Source organism: Plectropomus leopardus, chromosome 15 (genome assembly GCF_008729295.1).
Source record: "Plectropomus leopardus isolate mb chromosome 15, YSFRI_Pleo_2.0, whole genome shotgun sequence".
NCBI classification, from domain to species: Eukaryota; Metazoa; Chordata; class Actinopteri; order Perciformes; family Serranidae; genus Plectropomus; species Plectropomus leopardus.
Window position 1 is genome coordinate 17,577,244 of NC_056477.1, and position 19,785 is coordinate 17,597,028.

The window sequence follows — 19,785 nt, forward strand, 5'->3', positions numbered from 1 at the left end:
ACAATGTCAAAAAGTGTCAAAGTCTCATTATAAAGTAGTTAAGCGCTTTAAAACCTCAGTCTTCCAGGCATGTTATCAAATGTGAAACAAACTTAAGTTTATGTCAGAGGGATTTGTGTTATTTCTTACGTCTGAATTTGCCAACCTGACTTTAAATATAAACTACTGTTGAAATAATCCTCACATTAAAAAAAAAAAGATAACCCTACACTAAAAATGTGTTTTAGCTATTTTTTGACACAAAGTAATGAAATTCATCATTTTCATAATTTTTTTAATCAATTTTGTAGCCTACCAGAATAAAATCAGACCGAAATACCGTCACATGTACTACAAATCCAGCCCCTATGTCCCTAAATAAAACGGGGGATTTGCTACCAGGAGAAGATGTCACCCTAACAAGTGCTATGAGCTCATGCAGCACCCACATCCACCGTATATCGCAGTCTATTCTCTCATTGTTTATGTCGCTACGGTTCGTTAGCATGTGTTAAACGGACAACAGGGAGACTGCCCCTCACCTGCGATCCTGAGCACGGCTCTCTCCGCCGGATCCAGCACGGATCCTCCCTGTATTTTCCGCTTGGACCGCTCATGCCTGGGCAGGTTCCAGGGTAAAGTGTCCCCGGGTGCAGGTGATGCCGACCCAGATTTCACACTGTAATCATCCTCGTCTGAGAAATCCGCCGAGGAAGACATGGAGCAGTGCAGGGAAGGGTTCCCCGAACTGGAGCTCTGTGAGACAAAAGAAAACGGGGATAAGGAAAAACAGAACAATGCTTGTCTTGATTTCACACATACACATACACGCACGCAGCTAAAATGATTGAGGACGTAGCGCTGAATAACATTAATCCCTTTCTTTCTCACCATCGCGGGTCAAAGTGCGTAATGTGAGCGCAGGTGTGAAGACGCCACCAGCTCGCAATGAGCCATAACAATAAAAGATTGAACCAAATGAAGGCAATGTGAAATCAATAGTATCTGGCTCCCCCGCCAGGTCAACAATAAGACTTACCACTGTATACATGGATAGCTGTCAGCTGGAAGAAAAATTACAATCCTATTTGCGCGTTATTAGCTCCAGTCACACATTTGTGCGTCAAATCCAAAAAGCGGTGCCACGCCCTTTGAGAGATGCTCCGGCCACGAGTTGGTCTCCTTATCGGAGCATTAAGGATGTGAGGTGATGTCAGATCTCCAGAGGGCTGAGCGGATGGTACGCTGTGTGCTGTCGAGGCAGAGCTGGACCGTGATGGGAGAGCAGACTGCATGTGGCTCCGCGTCATACCCGGTAGCCAACAACAGCAGCTACCGACAGCGACGACGGTGTTAGAGCGCCATCCCTGCACAAAAGGTGCGGGGTGGCTACAAAAACATCAAAAGCGGGGGTAATGAGAGGACACGGGCTGCCACAGCTTCTCATGGCAGGGTTTCACAACATTAGATCCACAGAGAGAAGACTGCTGAGTGGACTTTGGATACAATTACATAAGTGTCCCATGGGGTGTTTTCCACATAAGGTGCAGTGAAAGTAGTAACATATGCTGAGCTAATTATTTGAGAGGATGGAGAAGAGCATGGGAGCACAAAAAGGGGATTACAGCAGGTTTTAAGCGGGTTTAAATTTAATTTAACTGAAATCTAATAAGAAAAACTCTTTACACCATTAAATGCAGCCTTGTGAGGATTATATCAGATTTGTTATTCTTCCTTGAATCGTTTCAGACCTTTCATTCCAATAAATGCAACAAAATTCTCATAGTAAACTGTGATTAATGACTTTCTGTTGCAATGTCATGGTACACCCTGACACACCTGGGATTGAGCAACAGAACAAGTAAACAAAACCGGATGGAGGAGGAGGGTGAGCCAATACCTGTATGACGACACCTCATGTGCTCAATGATAAAATAGTATTTAAAGGGGAAATGCAAACTAACATAGAAAGCTATGATCCTGAGGAAGTATAAGGGAGAGCAGGTATATTTGTAACAGTTTTTGTCTGAGCACCTATAACTTGCAGAATTTGTGTTAGTGCTCTCAAATTTGAACACAAATTACCTTTATATGTCTTCTACAAACAGCAATGTTCCCAACTTACTTAACTATACAACAGAATTCATTAATGGATGTCAAATACAAGAAGTTCTCGGGCTATCAGTGACTTTCTCAGTGGGTGTCCCATGTACAAAGGGTGGGTCCTTGCTGCAGTGGCCGCAGGTTTGATTCCAACCTCGATCTTTGCTGCATATCCTTCCCCTCTCATGTGTAATCCTGCCAATTAAAAGCAAAAAGCCCCCAAATAATCTTAAAAATACAAAGAGTTCCACTGTTAGAACCAGCCCCACTACAGGGGTAAATTATTAAGGGTGCATAATTAAAAATTACCCCCCAAAAATTAAATACTCATTCAAAAACTGACAGGTTATATACACTAATAACCAATTCCTACTCATGTATAACTTGCTAACCTGTACTTGTCATATGCTTAGTACCTCACACTGACTGAGTCCATAATACAAGTCTGCTGCGTCAGTCAAGTAACCAGTCAAGACATCCTCTTGCTGCACATTGAAGACTTTTTGAGTGATGTGTTAGCTCAGACTTGAGTGGTTTAGTTTAGTTTTTCTCACCAACTCTGCTTGCATGCTGAAAAAGGAGTAAGACAGATGAAATATGTTTTTTTGCCATTGGGGTTAGTTTTCAAAAGGTGTTACAAGTGGTCCAATGGAGGGTATACCCAGGTATATACCCACCTATCGTCCAAAACGCCAATGTAATATATAAAGGAGAGTATACTAGAATACTTTCTAATCCCACACAAATGAAACAATTCTAATTTCATCAGCGTCAGTACCAATCAAAATATAGACTTGGTGCAAAAAATACTTAAATACCTTAAAACTGGTGTTTTTGGCTGTACTAATCTTCATACAACTATGAATTTCACATGCAAGCCCAGGAAGGAAGTGATCACACAATAAATGCATTACATGACTCATCTCTTCCTGGTGAAAGTTGCGCTGTCACAACCATACCCAGTCTCCCCTACTAATGAACATTCGGGAATACATCTACAACACTGATGGTGTTAAAAGGTAAACATTCATTAATATAAAGATGGAGGATGAACTCAAAAACCTCTGTAAGCATTTCTACAAGGGGAAAAGAAAATAATTTCTATTTTTATACGGCAGTAGTAGTGAGCGTCTGTTCTCAGTGCCGAGCTGATAAAAGCTACACGCTCTTAATATTAGCAGCCTTTTCATCATTGCACCCGTTTCATCAGGATAAAAGTCAGTGCTGAAAAGACAGCTTAGTGTTGCAGTTTTTACCAGCTTTCTGCTTATTCATAATTCCTATCCCTAAAAGGGAAAAAACACAACTCAATGATAGTTTATACATGCTGTTATGAAATAATTATTACTTGGGCTGCTATAGAAAAAGTGTTTGTTCTCTTAAGTATGTTTTTCACTGTCTTTAATAGAAGGAGCAAACTGTAAGAGATAAAAGAAAAGTTGAAAGATTAGAGGCTTATCAATGCTTATATGCTCAATAAGGAGGTGTATACAATTCTTTTTTTTCTTGGCTAATACCCAATATTCTTATCTTCACAGCTTTTATGGTAAAAAAAGAAAAGATAAAGAAAAAAGATATAAGGATGTCACCTTTACCTATTCAATATTGTCAGCAACATATGAAAATACAGTGGCTACAGGGTATCAGTGAAAATAAAATGATCATGCACACAGAATACTTGAAATATGTGCAGGTCCTATTCAGTTGGAGTGACATTATATTAATAGATCGAGATGCACTTATAAAATATTTAATTCACAACCAGATTCATCAGTGTTGTAACCTCTGTTTTAGTAGTGGACTTCAATGGCTTGACCTGCTGTAAATAGAATATAAGAAGTAGTTAGTGTTTCCTTTACACTAGGCAGGGTCATTCAAAGAGATTATCAGTTTAAAAAAAACAATATGGTTTCACAAAGACAAGGCACACATTCTGGATTATTTTGCTCAATTCAGCGCACGCTACACATGCTAATTTATCATGAATGATGCATGATGGGCTGACCTCGGCCTGCACAAGTTTATAAAGGACTGTTGCGTTTTTCAGTCTGCTCACTAACAACACACTTTGAAGCTCTCATGATTCCATTAATCTCCAAAATTGCTATTCTTGTTGTGGTTTAAGTATGTGAAACCTGGCAAAGAAAGGATTGTTTATCTCTTACTTACTGCCAAGTTAAGTATTTCACCTGCACAACAAATGTATCAATACAATTTTAAACCTTAAAGCTGTAGTTGGAAAATATTATCAAATGTTTATCACTGAAATGCCTATTTCTCACCTAAACTGTTTTCAGAAATATATTTTAGTGCACTGTTTAGCTGTAAAATGAGACAGTTTGTGACCAAACTTGGAGCAAACTTTCTCAGTTTACAACAAGGCAGTACACTAAAATGTACTGCCAATAAAGTGATGTTGATTCATACCTGATCAGAGCTGCCTAGTTTCACAGTTAAACTGCAGTTCATGAGCAGTGATTGACATAACTGAAAGCTGCATTAAAGGGTTCCTCCGCTCTGATTGGTTGTTTTAGTTAAGATGCGATGAATTCTTGCAAAAGCCATGATGAGCTTTATGAGGATGCAAAGGAACAGGATTTCCTTTACACAGATTTGTCTCGTGTACTGTCAGGATATAGTGACATCTCAGCAAATATCACAAAGAGTTACATTTTTTAATAAAAGTTACCCAGTAAAGCTTTAACTGGAAATTGTTTTTCACATACCAAAATATTTGGTTTAGAGACATCAGAAGCAACTAACATACTGACATGACTGGTCAATCTGATATATATGTTGTTTGCTGACACTGGCAAGCTGTTGGAGCCTGTTATCTGCAATGTTTCAACACAACCAATGAAAGCAGCAAGTTGCAACAGTGTCACACAGATCAATCATTTCCTTTGAACAAAGTCAGTTCAAACATCATTGACACGTCGATTCTTGTGCTTAACTAGAACTTTACATAGTGTTAATGGCTATAGTCCTTAACAGTAGGGAGAAAAAGGATATTTAATGTTCTGGACACAATAAATGACATTAAAAATCAAACACCCACAGATCTGTTGACTCTGTGAATGTGGGATCAGGATTCGTTTCTCTGTAACAAGAAAAAGATGTTCTCAGATTAGAGCAGCAGCATATAAAGAGAGCCCAACAAACCAAAGGTGCCCGATGTGGTTAAGCCTTATGTTCCCATAAGTGCACATTTCCAGCTGAGGCCCTGTGATTCCTCAGCTCTCTGTCCCTGTATATGTTCCCTTCCAGGAAGAAATGGATCAATATACATGTCAGATGTTACACTGTCTCTCTCCACACATTACTTTTTAATGCACATCTGAAACAAACTGGCAAACTATTGAAGGATGGTGAGCATATTCCTGTTTGGAAGCAGTGCGGCTAATTCACAATGAAACAAAGATGCAGAGAGGAAACACTGAGGGCCTTACTATTGTTAACAAAGAGCTGAGCTCTTGATCCATATGAGGATATGTTCCCATGCCAACATAGTAAATTGTTAACAGACTTACAGTGGATTAGAGAGGACACGTATTAACATGTCAAGATGACTACAATAAGGCAAAATGAAAAAATATAATAGAATCTGTTAAAACAGTGGATTATAATTTGAAATTCAAACTGGAAATTGGTTAAAAAGCTGACAATTACATATGCTTGAGTACTCCTTCTTGTAAATACAGAATGGCCAACAAATGTTGCATTGATAAAGGATTTAATGCTCAGTGAGCTGCTAATGCAAGACATACATATCATATTTTTTTAAGATTAAGCTGCATCACCTTAACAACTGCTATATTAAAAAATATAGAAACGCAAGAGATTTAACTAATTGTGATTCGCAGTTTTACTAATAAAGTTGTTTTGTTCGCTCACACTGAATCTTAGCGTGTGGAGATGTCTACCTTCTCTTCAATATAATGGAACTAGATGGCACTCATCTTGTGGTGCTCAAAGCACTAAAACATACATTTGAGAAACTCAACAGCAATGACTCTTTCCAGAATTTATGACCCGGATAATTTACAGACCTTGTTGTGAGCTACTCCTTTTCCTCAAACTACGCAGAGGGATCGTGCATTTACTCATAGGCATGAGGCTCGTGCTTGAGACAGAGGGAGATGCAAACATTGATGGCACCCTCTTTAGCCGAGCTGTAATGTTAGCTAACTCAGTGGTGCTAGAAGAGCTAGCAGTAGATGCATGCTTCCCTCTGTGCAGGTCATCAGGTGGAGTTCAGTAGAAAGAAAATAGTTCCTACACGAAACTGCCCAACAAGGTCTATGGATTATCTTGAGTACCTGGGTCATGATATGTTGAGTTTTTCAAATGTATTTTTTTTTTTTTTTATCTCCAACACACTGCAACTCACACCAAAACAATCTAGACTGATAAATAGCACTACAGGTAAGATGACAAAGAAGTATTTGAATTTGGGCTGAACTGTCTCTTTAAATGTCTCTTGAAGTGACTTTAAGATCCTCATTTTCTTTTGTTTTAAATCTGTCAGTTTCATAAATTGAAGAGATTCCGACATGCTTTTTTATTTATCTCATGATCAATACTTAAACCATTCACACGGGGATACAAGGTCAGAAGAACTTTCATAGGATCTGTAAATGAACATCCTTTAGGAGCAGGGTTTACACTCTGCAGACAAACATTTGCCCTGTGTCCTTGAGCAACCTATTGAATCCTTACCAGGTTCAGAGGCACACTGATGTCCCAGTAGAGGGGAGCAAGCAAAAAATAGTATCAGAATTAATCATGCTTAGAGTTAAAGGGGGGTACCTACAGGTTTGCGTGTGGGGGTGACTTGTACAGACTGGTAAAATTCTGGCAGGACTCTCTTCTTGACTTTGCGTTTTCTTAGAGTCGATGATGAATCTGGTTCGCTCTCAGGAATCTCAACCAGATTGGGTTTTTCCTCTGTCACTCGAGCATGTATGCTCCTTTTTGCGTGACGTGGACTGTGCCTGAAGCCCTGGGAAACAAAAGCAAATGTCAAGCTGGCAACAGATTATACTTTCAGCGGACAAAGCAAGAAAAATTAAAAGCTCCCATCATAATATGAATAATAATTGTATCTCCACTCAAGTTTCTTAAGCTAGGGAGGCACTGTAGAGGTATATGACCTAGATTTCAGAGTCAGATGATGATAAAAGATGATTCAGCAACTCCAATCACTAGAGAAGAGGGAGCAAACAATGTAACGGTTTGCTTTTTTTTTTTTTTTATCTATTGCTTTCTTTATTAGACCCATACATTTTCTTTAAGAGCCGTCTGTTATTTGACTTCATATTTTTATGGTAATGATCAGGGAGACTGCTTTACAACATTATGGCTCAGCAACTGTCCTGCTGTTGTAACCTTGAACGTGATACTGAATCCTGACCAGCTACAGTACTGAGCCAGTAGGGATTCAGTGTCCTGTGGTTCAATAACATAACCTGCATATGAAGGCAACCACGAGAAGTTAGAGACCACAGACAATCACAAAAACCCCAAAAAGGTTTATTTTTAGGTATCAGTGTATTAGGTAAACACATATACTAACTTAGAGCAATAAGCCTACACGCCTCTATGATACTTTCAATAAATGATGAGTTTGGTAAAAATTTTATTAGGATATAATACTATTACCTTTCACCAACATCTTTCTAGTTTTAGTTTGAATTCAATTATACAGACGATTCCTTCCCAAAGACCATGTTAGAAGATCACTTAGCCCACTAAAACACAGGAAATTTAAGCTCTTGGCATAAAATAACATTGCTGATTCTAAGCTGTGGCTGTGGTTTTAAGCTGGAGGTTATAAAGGGTTAATGTCGTACTTTTATTTTGAAAGCAATATGCGTAAAACGGAAACGGAGCGGCTGGGGCTCCACTTGACACATTTAGGCATCAAACATGATGACATGCTGTATAAGCTATAGCTTATGCACCGTAAAATAAAGTGGGCTTCTATCGGCTCAATAACATATCGCTTTTAACTCATGCGTTTATGAGAACACATTATACAGAGTTTCAAGAATGAAACTGCAAAATCACCGACATTATTTATTGATGATAACACATGCGCATTGCGCACATCATGGTCCTTAAAATAGTCATGCAGTTCTGTAAAAGTCCAAAGAAACGGGTTTTTGGGTGCAGCATTTCTCATATCACTCTTGAGGCTCATAGCTGCATTTAAGGCGTTCACATATTAAACTCATGATGTCATTGTAGCTGGTGGATATTACAGAGGACTGACTCAAGCTCATAATTGAAAAAGTTCATCCTACCTCTGATCGAAAATGATGTGATCGGAGGCCCACTACAGGACAGATAACATATGTTAGTATGACAACATTTACCATAAAGTGTGACATGGCAGATATCAACTACATACACACATATAATTAACAAAAAATACAGATATTTTAAGCTACAAACTAATAGCCTAACACCCACAGTGTCTTCACACAACAACTATGAGTATGCGTTTGTTTTGCGCTATAGCACATACTACGGATATGCATACTTTCCAGCTTGCCATAAGAGATAAAGCAGACTATGAATAAATCCAGAGCATGCATTGCACAGGCATGAGGTGTCAGGGAGAGGAGATGCGGCTGGCCTGCGCTACTCACCGCGGTTCTTGGTGCGTCCGGAGAGCACTGATTTTATTGGATGTTTTCCATTACGAAGCCTGCGATGCCAGCAGCAGAAAAACAAAATAGTCGCTATAGTCCCGAGCAAAAGCAGCAATAAGAGCAGCACACATTGGATACTGTACGGCCTTAACAGCACCAAAAACGCCGCAGCAATCATCATAAGGCGAGATGTAGGACAGATCCCGCAGCCTCAGACAGCAGCAGGCTCCTCTCCTGCTGCCGATGTGTCGCTGAAAGCTCAAGATGAGAATAAGGATACTGACTGACATACGTGAAGCATCGCACAGCAAACCGCGTGAAGCGTTCAGGTTCAAAGTAGACAGCCCAGACTATTGATACCATTATTGTGAGGTACAATGCATGACTCAGCAGAGACGCAAGTTTTATTTATTTATTTTTTTCCGACAGGGGCAGGGAGAGTCAGCAGATTCAGCTGAGCATCGCAGTAATCTGCTGCAGAGTCCGCTGACCAAAACGATAATGCTGCTGTCATACTAATAATAGCAATAAAACTACAACACAGATATACGTCTGCCTGTGGAGCTCAAATAACACAGAGAAATAGTTAAGAGAACATAATGTGCACTTTCATCATATAATATAATGTTACTGCACTGTATTATTAGTAATACAATATGTCTGTTTATTTGTGGTATATTTTGCCATTTGGTCTAAGTTAAATGTATCCTGTTGTACTGACAGGCCACAAAATGAGGCAGGTACAATGAACAAACTCTTTTAGGATTAGAGCAAAAAATAGGAACGAACTCTAATCATAATCCAACATGGGTTATGTAATATTTTTGGATGAACTGATATCATTTAGAGCGTTTTTTCTTTGGTTGGATGAGCAAAGTGTTATCGGAGAAAAGCATTTTATTTGCAATTTTAAAGGGCCATTCTGCACCCACACAAAATGCCAAGATACTGACATACTGACAGGAAAAGTATAGTAGGCCTATGTTAACGTGCTTACATAACATGCAACAGCCATATTGTTTGTCAATGTGTATGTCAAGATGGGAGCTGGGCGATATGGAGAAAATAAAAAAGATTTTAAGGGAATACCTTGCTTTTCATATTGCACCAGTATAGGGTTGACTATTGACACTTTCATAAAATATTTACAGTACTTAGTTAGATTTTCTATAGAAATGCTAGTGATGTTGATATAATGACTAAGTGGGTAAAGGTAAATAACGAAACACCTAGAACAGTCCGTTATATTAAAAAAAATTACATCAATTTACCAGAATGCAGGCTTTAAAACCAGGATAAGACAACGCTTGTGATATTCCAAAACCTAAGACGAGAGACCCATACATAAATATAATGTCAATATATTGTTTTTTTATATACAGTCTATGGTCCGTATACATTTCTGTGTGGTGAGTTTTGAGTTCAAATAAAATTTTATTTGAAACAAATTTACTCATCTTATTCTATGTGTCTTCTGTTAGAGATGTGCAATATAGTGGTATTTACTGCAATACAGACAAATAGAAAAGCTGCATAAATGCTATTATTATTGGATTACTCACATTTTCCTGGTCATTTCTGTGAGATGTTCCTCCCATGATCATTTCAGCCAGTCCTCCAAGAAGACTGAAACCTACCAAAAAAAAAGAGACTTGAATTGGATGCTGTGAGTTACATGTAAGCATGAATGTTGTGTTTAAGACTGTAGTTGCAACATAAACGTTATGTCCACATAATCACAATGCATAAATGTATGTGTATGTAGGCTGCTATGTTGCCTGCACCGCCTGTAGATGTAGCAGGAGGCAGCTCTTCAAATCCTACTTTTTTGCTGTATTTTTAAATTTTTTCAACTCCATAGCCCTTTTTGCTGACCTTTCTACAATAGAGAAGCACTTATCAACATCAGGAAAAGTTGTGTGGGGCTTGGACTGAATGCAGCAGACTGCGAGAGGATCTCCACCAATGGCATACACTGAGCAGCCAGTCAGACCAGAGGAGAGAAATGAAACCGAAAGCACCAGACGAAGAGAGGGAAGAGAGTCGGCATCAGGACGAGGTTGACCCCACTTGAACCAAGAGCTGTTCCTCTACCAAGCCTTCTTCTGGCTAATGTCCGGTCGCAGCAGAATAAAGTGGACGACTGAGGCTCACTCTGCAATGGTAAATCAGAGACTGCTCTGCGCACATCTTCACAGAGACATGGTTAACCCCTAACATCCCAGATCATGCTATTGCACTGGATGGGCGGACCTTGTTGGGAGCTGACAGGACACAAGACTCTGGTGCAAAGTCAAAAAATGCACTGTAGGAATTGTAATATGCCAAAGCAACCAGATGAAAAGCTCACAGTAGCTGGTGATTTTAATCAAATCATCCTTCAGCTCCAAAGATGTGGCAGGATCAAGTACTAACTGTAATAAATCTACCTTATACCTTATATAAATGTTATTAAAACAATTGTGCACATAGTTATTACTCCAGCATAGCCACACAATTTGTTGCATAGAAGTTACGTACAGTATACTGTAAATAGTTGCTACCTAAGCACAGCATGTACATCTACACAGTAAGTGACAGTTGGAGAAAATGTCACACTCCGGCCCGGACAAGGAAAGAACAGGCGGGCGGAGTTTGTTCTCCCATTTGTTCTGTCTCAACAACCCGTAACCCCGTCCCTGCGGCACACTCCGCGTAGAAAAGAAGCGCTACACTTATATGTGACGTTCCAGACCAGTTTAGCTGCGTCCACTCTGATTTGAGATGTTGCAGCTAGCTACCACTCTGCACACCGAGGAGCCAGCAGAATAAACTGTAGGTAATATGATGCTCAGCTTCAGTCAACTGTTGATTTCAGCCATATTTCATTAACGTAAACACAAGTCGAACTTTAGTAGTTTACATGGCATTGTCGCGTCGTTAAGACGTTGCAAACGTCAGAGAGCTAACGTTAGCTTACCGAGAGCCTAGACGTTAGACATCGTCCTGGACTGTTTTCAGGAATAAACACTAATGGAAAATTTCGCTGCTTATGATAAAGTTGCTGAAGGTGCGATGGTTGATATTACAAGCATAACAGAAGGCAATTGAGCCTCTCAGCGATGGATTAGGATGATTTACACCGATATCAAGTGTGCATGAAGTAGCAGTGACACACCTAACATTGAGTGACTGCAGCTAACGTTAGCTTTGTGACTTTAAGTTTAATTCAATACAGACGTTAAAAGCTTCTCAACGGTTTTCAGCTGGTCGGTGGTCAGTGCAGCTAATGTTGGCCAAAGGATGAAGTGCGTAACTTACTCCGTTAAAATGTAGCAAGCCTGCAACACTCAGTACCACAGCGCTTAAAATAAGTAGGCCTACTCAGGTGGGTATGCTGTGCAGAAATGAGGTCCAGTTTGACATGCGTTGTATCGAGGGAAATTGTCCGAAGTCTCCTGAACGGCCCCTCAACTGCCCCGCCATATATACTCAACCAACATTTAAACGCAACGATTTTGATTTTTGCTCCCAGTTTTCTCAGCTTTACTCTAGAAATCTAAGACTTTTTCGTGCACTTAGAAGATGCATTTCTCCCAAATTTGTTAAAATTCACCTGACGGGTGTGGCATATCAAGATGTTGATTGATCAGCATCCTTAGTACACAGGTGTGCGTTGGGATGGTCACAGTAAAAAGTCAATGTGCAGTTTGATCACATAACACAATGCCATAGATGTCCCAAGTTTTGAGGGAGTGCGATATTGGCATGCTGACTACAGGAATGACCACCAAAGTTGTAAAATGAAAACAAAAAAGGATATTTATATATATATATACTGTGTAATAATTATTATTTTTTCCATATTTGAGCAGCCCTATTACTGGTATGTGTCTGGCTTTGGTCAACTGGCTAATGAACACACCCCCTACCTATATGTTGCTTTTCCTCAGATAAATGTCTTCACCAACTCAAGCAGATGATGATGAGGTGGAGGAAGTGGAGTTTGTATCAGTAAGTCACGTCTACACTGTCTGTAAAAGAAAAATCAATAGGTTCAAAGGATAAAATAAAACGTGTATTTGCTTACTTTCTGTCTCTTGACATTGACTGAACTTATTGCGCAATGCCATCCAGATCTAGCCTGATAATCAGACTAATAATGCTATTTTACTTCATAAATATATCATATTTGATTGGGTGAACCATAGAGGCAGCTGTTCTATGCTGTATGATTGTAGCAAGAAGTCAGACATACTGTAGATCACAAAGGCTTGTTTGAGTGTTATAGATGCATGAGTGTTTTGTAATACTAAATTATATGGTGTCCTACACTTGGTTCAGGAGGGACCTGTCAGACCAGTACTGGACTGTATTGATCTGCTGAGTGACAGTGAGGATGAGGGATGTTCGCCATTGGAAAGCACGGTGAGTTTCTGAATAAAAGTGTTTTCATTATTAGATAGGGTCTATCTTAAATTAGTGTGCCTTTTATTTTCCTGTAGATTGAAGATAAAATCAACCGCCATAAAGCGCATGTTACATCTACACTGGACAGACTAGCGCAGCAGGTGGCCCTAGAGAAAAAGGAAAGATCAGATAAATGTAGAGCGTTTAAGGTAAGTTTGCTTCAAAGTAAGGTGAGCAGCATGTTTGGTCTATGTCAGACCATTGTCTTTAGTCAGTTTCACTCATTTTCCTTTAAAAAAAATACTTAAGATCAGCACAAGTCCTTTAAGCAAAAGGGCTTGTGCTGAATTTAAGTTTGTTTTTTTTTAACACAAAATGATATAAAAATGCAAAATGGTTATAATACATATGTTACATTTCCCACTTTCAAGTTTGATGTAATTTGAGATGACTGTATTCTGCCATTTTCCATCCAAACCTGCAAGATCAGCAATGCAGTCTGTGGGATCTACCTCGATTCAAAAATGACATGATCATATTACAACTGATAGATAAAGAGTGGTTATTATCAATGCATAATAGTTTATTTTTAAACTACTCTGCAAAGAAATGTGCTTTTATCCTCAGCAGAGAAAAGCAGAGCTCAGTTTGTAGCTTCAGTGCTGACAAAACTTCAAAAACAAGTCTATAGCCAGCTGCTATTTTTACTTTTTATTTTTTCCTGTTTAGTGAACAAATGCAACTTTAAAGCTAAGTAAAAAAATGTATTGAGTTGGTATATGGGGTCAGTTAAGGTCATTTGTATTACCAACAGTGCCACCTTGTGGGCAGAATATATAAAACAATAACTAGAAACCTTCAGTACTATAATGAAACGTATATTCTCCCCTCACAACATCATACTGTTTGACTCAGAGAACTAACATAGAACAGTGTCTGTAGGTTTCTACTGACATTGGTCATACCACGTAAGTGTGAAAAAAGATGCAGAATGTTTTCCGTTGTCATTCATCTCTTCTTGTGTCTTTTTTTCAGGAGAAGCAAATCTTACAAAGAGCTCATGGACAGCAGGAGCTGGCTTTAAGTTCTACAAATGGTACTAACCGGGAAGCAAAGCACTGTGTAGACATGTGGCTGAAGATGCCAGGTACATTTTAAACTCTCACTTATAAATCTGTCTGTTTTAGAGTTTTTTTAAGCCAGTTGAGCAACTTTTAAAGCACTGTGTGCTTCTTTGCTGTTTGATATTTATGCCAGTATATTACCTGTGTTGCTGCAATAATTCACTTTCTTCAGGGGGGTGATTGAAATGTAATTTTGTCTGAAGAGACAAGAGGCATGCTAATGACAGAGCACCCTTTTACAGTGATATTACATTTTGGAGAAGTTGGACCAAGTTATCATGCTGTGCCTTTGTGTTTGTTTAGGTCCTAAACCTGGAGTGATCAGTGCTGGCTTTGGAAGAAGACAAAGACCTGCTTCTATCCCCGGCAATACTTCAGCTAGACACGCTTGTCCAGTGATCCACTGTGGTCGAGTTTATGACAGTGCGTCCCTGCTTGATGGCCACTTAAAAAGGTAATCCTTTTCTGTTTACCTCAGTGAAGGTGTGATACATTTGAACTATTTCTGTGAGTACAAATATGACATATTTTGCACTAAAATATCTTCCAACAGGTTTGATCACTCCCCCTGTGACCCCACCATCAGTCTTAAGGGATGTCCATCTGAGCTCTTTGCCTGTGTTTCCTGTGGTCAACATTTTCAGACTGAAGAAGCGTGGAGGAAGCATGTTCAAGTAAAGGTTAACACATTTCTGTGACAGTGCTTTGAAGAACTCCTGCTCTTTGACTGATTTATAGTAGTATAATAATTATTTGGAGAACACACATTTTGACTGATGTTTTAATCCCTAGGTGGCCTCATCCACTGCTGACGGTCACAACATCAACGAGACCTATCAGCGGATTGTGTGTTTTGCCTGTCCTGCATGCTACTTCCTCTTCAACCTGAGGGATGAGTGTCTCCAGCACATGTCAGCCAGAAACCATTTCACAGAGTCCCTCGCCATGAGTGGTAAGGTTTACTGAATATTTTCTTTTCACCTTTTGTAAAACCCGCATATATCCAAATCTCTCTTGTCATTTTAGTTTTGTTTTACATGAGAATGTCTGAAAGGAATCACTGACGAGATGTAATATGAGCAAGTTTACATGTGCCTGTCTCTTTTCTCCTGTTGTTAAAGAAACCAGAGGAAAACCACAGCCAGTTCCCATCTCTCAATATGTTAAGAATCGTCTCATCACTTTGTGCAAGGAGGCTACATTCAATGTCCGATGTTCCTTATGTCACAAAGTACTGAGCTCACATCAGGCCGCTCAGGCTCACTTTAAGTAAGTTCAATTGTAATTAGGCATGTCACAGTAACAGAAATGTAGTAGTTGATACAAAAACTAGTGAAATTTAACCCAACGTAATACTCAGTTTGATAACATGGTAAAAAAAATCCATGTACTTAAACATTCTCTCTTTTACATGCATTTAAACTTAATTTAATTGAAATGTTATTATGAATATCTGATGACCTGGCCTGAAAGCAAAGTACTATTGATCATTTTATATATAGCCTACAATATATTATCACATTTCTGCTCTACTGTTGTTGTAGTTCAGCACTTGTACATGTAAGATGTGACAGTTGGTCTTTATGGTAGGCTATTTGTCCCACCCCTCTTCTATTGTGATTGGACAGCTGGGTAAAAATTGACATTGATGAGGGCTGCATTTTACCAAAGGCATTTTATATCTCTCAGCAACCAGAAAAAACACCTACAACACTCAACACAGAATAGATGGTTAATGCCTCGTCATGCTAGTGGTGTTTGTAGCATAGCATGAATACACAGCGCTCCCAGACTAGATATCTTGTAGGCGTTTATGCTGCCAGTCAGGTTCGGGAGGATTGCGTTCATGGTACCTACAGTACTGGATAAACACAACCAGCGCCGTGTTTTCAGAAATTTGGCATCAACTTGGTAATGGTTCTCATGACATCCTTAATTGTGACTTAGTACATGTGCATGTATAAACATCCGTCAGTATCATATTTTGCATGTCAGACATTGATTTTATTCAGCTGTTCTGTGGAACCGAGTTTTTTCTTTTCTGTTTTTCAGCGTGCACTGCAGACAGGGCTGTGCAGTGGCCAAGGCTGATAAAACAGTCGTGCAGGTGATGAAACAGCTGCAGGTGCGAGGGCAGTGCTCCCTCTGCTCTAAAATCTTCCTCAGCCAAGCTGAAATTGAGAAACACAAAGAATCGACCCAGCATGACGTGGAGGTCAACCAAACAATGGAGAAAGCCCTCCTTCAGTACTGCAGGTTTAGTGAAATTCAACACTCCCAGAGGGATAGAGAGGCACAGAGGAAACGACAATCCACTGGCCTTGAAACACCTTTTCAAAAAAGAAACATGAAAAGGAGAGAATGTGAAGAATCTCCAAGCAAACGGAAGAGACTGAGTGTGAGCGGCAGCCCCAGCAGAAACTCAGTGACCGCGTGGTTCTGCGAGTGTGGTATTCAGTTCTCAGAGGAGGCTACAGCCAGTAAGCATCTCTTGGCTGTGAACCAAATTTTCCATCAGTGTGGCGTGTGTGGCAAACACATGGGAGAGTCCTCAGTTACCCGTCTGCATATGAGTCGCTTCCACGGAGGAGCTCATCTCTCCAACTTCCTCTTCTTCTGCCGCAAGTGCAAAGTGGAGATGCCTCGCTATGAAGATATCCTGTCACACGTTTCTGAAGCTCACAGCGGACACACCTTCTTCGCCGAACAGGAAGTGCCGGAGGAGCTCACCACAGTCATCGACGCTAAGCCGTCCACCAGCGGCGAAATCGGCCTACATTCATCCCTCAAATCCACAGTGCAGCAGAACACTGTAGAGACGTCTTTAAAAGCAGAGCAGACTTGGATGTGCAGGATGTGCGAGGACATCTTTGACTCAGAAGACGCCGTTCGTAAACACTGCAGTGACGTGAGCGGTCACAGCTTTCAGAGATTCATCTGTGGACATTGCCCGCAGAAGTTTTTCAAAGAGTCCACTGTGCGAAGACATTGTGCGAATGAGCACAACGGGCAGATCAAGAGCTCGCACTTCTGTGGCCTCTGCGACAGCATGCAGTTTGAATCCGAGGGCGAGTTCTTGGAGCACTACAAGAGTCTTCACAGTAAAGACTACTACTGTATGGATGATGTGGAAGTTGTTCAGCCCGCTGCTGCTGAAAGCACCAGTGAGCGTACATGCCCATGCATGGGTTCAGGCAAGAGCAACGAGGAAATGAAAGCTATGTATACGCAATGTATGAGGAATCTGTCCGCTGAAGGAAAATGTCAGTATGTGTGCGCTCCATGTGGCGTATCAGTGCCTTCATATGCACAGATCAAGACTCATGTCCACACAACGCACGCAGCCCTGAACCTGGACAAGTCCTTTAATGTAGAATGCAAAGCTTGCCAGGAGAGTTTTACGGTTGTACCAAGTTTCCATAAACACTATCACTCCCAACACTGTACACTGAAACCCTGCACGAGCTCCAGGACCTGCAGGAAAGATATGAATGAGAAGCCCACCACTGTAAAAGTACTCAATGCTGTGGAGATCACATCAAATGGTAAAGCTTTTATAGTATGTGACATTTATGATCAACGTTTGCATGCAGCTTTTTATTATTTTCATGTTGTCATTTCAGAGATTAAAGATGAAACACTGATGATGTTTTTGAAAAAGGACCAGGCCAACATAGAAAGGGGAGCATGTGAGAGCAGGCAATACACAACACATAACCACTGTGTCACTCATGCCATATGAACATGATTGCAATCAAATACATGAGCTTTACATATACACAGGATATTATTACACCCTATTTTAATTTTTGTTTTTATTAACTTTCTTTAGAAAGCTAGAAATAATTTCCAATTATGAAACTAGTAACTGTCTAGCTCAACTACTGATAAAGTTAAGACAAGTCATATTATGTCTGTAAGTTGGAAGTTGTAAAATATGCATTTAGAATGCCTTTTTATCATACATGTTTGGATATCTTAATCAGTAATTAATTTAATGCATCAGCTGCTCATTTTTTGTGTGTTCTCTTACAGCTGAATCGGATGACGAGATGAACCAGAATCCATCTTTTAGTGCAGAAGATAGAGAGTCAGCAGGTACAGTATGTGTTAATATGGCTTAAACAGAAACAGTTGCATTCCACTCAAAATCCAATATATACTGAGTGTTAGTCAAGGTTGCTCACAAAATCAACACAATTATTATTATTATATGTAGTATTTAAACAAAGAGATTTATCATAAATATTCACCAGTAATGTGGGTATAAAGACTAAGTGGGTGAACACAAATAAAAGAACAGCTATAACCATCTGAAAGTTTAAGAAAATTACATCACTTTACCATAATAAACATTTAAAACTAGGAAAAGATAACACTTACAGTAAGAGACTGAGATGTCAAAAGTGTGAAATAATATATAGTCTCATATTACATTATTGATATATTGCCCAGCCCTACTCTACCCTATAATGTCTCAAAACTTATCTCTTCCGCTTAGCTTTTGAATAGCCTGCATTTTAACAGAATGGTGAGGTTTTGTCCGTATCTCTAGTATCTCTGCTTTGTGCATTTGTACTTTTTGTTTGTAAATCTTTTATCTTTATTGTATTTTTATTACTCTGTAAAGCACTTTAAATTGCCCAGTGTATAAATAATTTTACTATACAAATGCTGCTGCCTTGCCCAGTCTTTGCGGTGACATGATATGTGAAATGACTTATTGAGGATAGAAATCACCCCAGCATGTTTGTGTAATTGATAATAGATCAATAAAAGTCTTAAAAAGATCAATCAAAAGCAATAAAGTTAAAGGTAAACAAATTGGTAAAACCAGAATAACACAGTTACTGTTGGTTTAGTCTACATTTTTACGGAAGCGTAACATAGTTTTTTATCTGGATATCGTGTAACTTGGATTGTTATTTGTTTTTTCTCACAGAGATTGAAGAGGCTCTTAAAAGAAGTCTTCTGGAGTTCTAAGGACATGATGTGATCAGTCTTTTGTGACGCAGTGTTCACCGAGTTGTTTTGTATAAGGTATTTGTGTTGAGATTATTAAATAAACAGTAGTTGCTATTGTACCTTGTCTATGTTTTTAATCATGTTAGAAATTTAACAATTTATCATTACAATATTATAATACAAACTACAATAAAAATCAGTACAGGGCATTTCCACCCAGTTGGCAGAAGGTTGGTTTGTGGCTCTGGATTTATGTCCTCTGCTCTGAAGACGCAACACTCAAGTGTGTCGACACATGTGCTATAGATGGCATCGATGACGCTGCAAAATGCCAAAGCTGAACTTGTGACCACAGCTCTAACCCAATCTCCAGTTGCAGTCTGTTTTCATTTCAGACTTCCAAGGACTGTATGCTCTATACGGAGCAAGGCCAACCTTTAGCTGGAGTGCTGTCGGGTACTGCAGGTCCTGATCTTTAAATCATAGAATATTAGATCATTCCTCTAAAATTAAGTGGAAACACTGGGAGTCCTGTTAAAGGGCAGCTGCATTTCTGGCAGCAGCTCTTT

At 39.5% G+C, this 19,785-nt stretch overlaps 2 protein-coding genes across 19 annotated transcripts in view; one reads left to right on the plus strand and one right to left on the minus strand.

Moving 5' to 3' along the window:
• Positions 1 to 1,260, minus strand: part of dst (dystonin) — a 120,013-nt gene extending 118,753 nt beyond the window's left edge. For 12 of the 16 annotated variants that reach the window (XM_042502032.1, XM_042502033.1, XM_042502024.1 and 9 more), the window contains exons 1-2: positions 1,019 to 1,258; positions 522 to 735 (exon numbers count right to left, since the gene is read on the minus strand). In XM_042502032.1, coding sequence (XP_042357966.1) covers positions 522 to 735; positions 1,019 to 1,030 — 226 coding nt within the window. In that variant the 5' untranslated portion in view covers positions 1,031 to 1,258. Of the gene's footprint in view, positions 1 to 521; positions 736 to 870; positions 904 to 1,018 lie in introns of those variants that run through there. The other 4 variants (XM_042502029.1, XM_042502028.1, XM_042502031.1 and 1 more) reach the window with 3 other exon arrangements.
• Positions 1,261 to 11,457: 10,197 nt separating this feature from the next.
• On the plus strand, positions 11,458 to 19,335 carry znf451 (zinc finger protein 451). 3 transcript variants are annotated; one of them, XM_042502037.1, is made up of 13 exons: positions 11,458 to 11,552; positions 12,671 to 12,731; positions 13,062 to 13,145; positions 13,223 to 13,336; positions 14,163 to 14,274; positions 14,555 to 14,705; positions 14,805 to 14,931; positions 15,044 to 15,203; positions 15,373 to 15,520; positions 16,304 to 17,796; positions 17,875 to 17,940; positions 18,287 to 18,349; positions 19,194 to 19,335. In XM_042502037.1, exons 2-13 carry the CDS (start codon positions 12,675 to 12,677, stop codon positions 19,232 to 19,234), a joined length of 2,616 nt encoding a protein of 871 aa, XP_042357971.1. In that variant the 5' UTR covers positions 11,458 to 11,552; positions 12,671 to 12,674; the 3' UTR covers positions 19,235 to 19,335. The 3 variants fall into 3 exon arrangements, with proteins under 3 accessions (XP_042357971.1, XP_042357973.1, XP_042357972.1); XM_042502039.1 differs by having other exon boundaries at positions 14,805 to 14,925; XM_042502038.1 differs by having other exon boundaries at positions 11,461 to 11,556.
• Positions 19,336 to 19,785: the final 450 nt, after the last annotated feature.

What these genes read in the sequence shown, in the direction of transcription:
- znf451 (XM_042502037.1), top strand. Translation starts at nt 12,675, where the DNA reads ATGTCTTCACCAACTCAAGCAGATGATGATGAGGTGGAGGAAGTGGAG. An exon ending in GTTCGCCATTGGAAAGCACG is followed by an intron (nt 13,146 to 13,222) that starts GTGAGTTTCTGA and finishes ATTTTCCTGTAG; the next exon opens with ATTGAAGATAAAATCAACCG. An exon ending in AGAGTCCCTCGCCATGAGTG is followed by an intron (nt 15,204 to 15,372) that starts GTAAGGTTTACT and finishes CTGTTGTTAAAG; the next exon opens with AAACCAGAGGAAAACCACAG.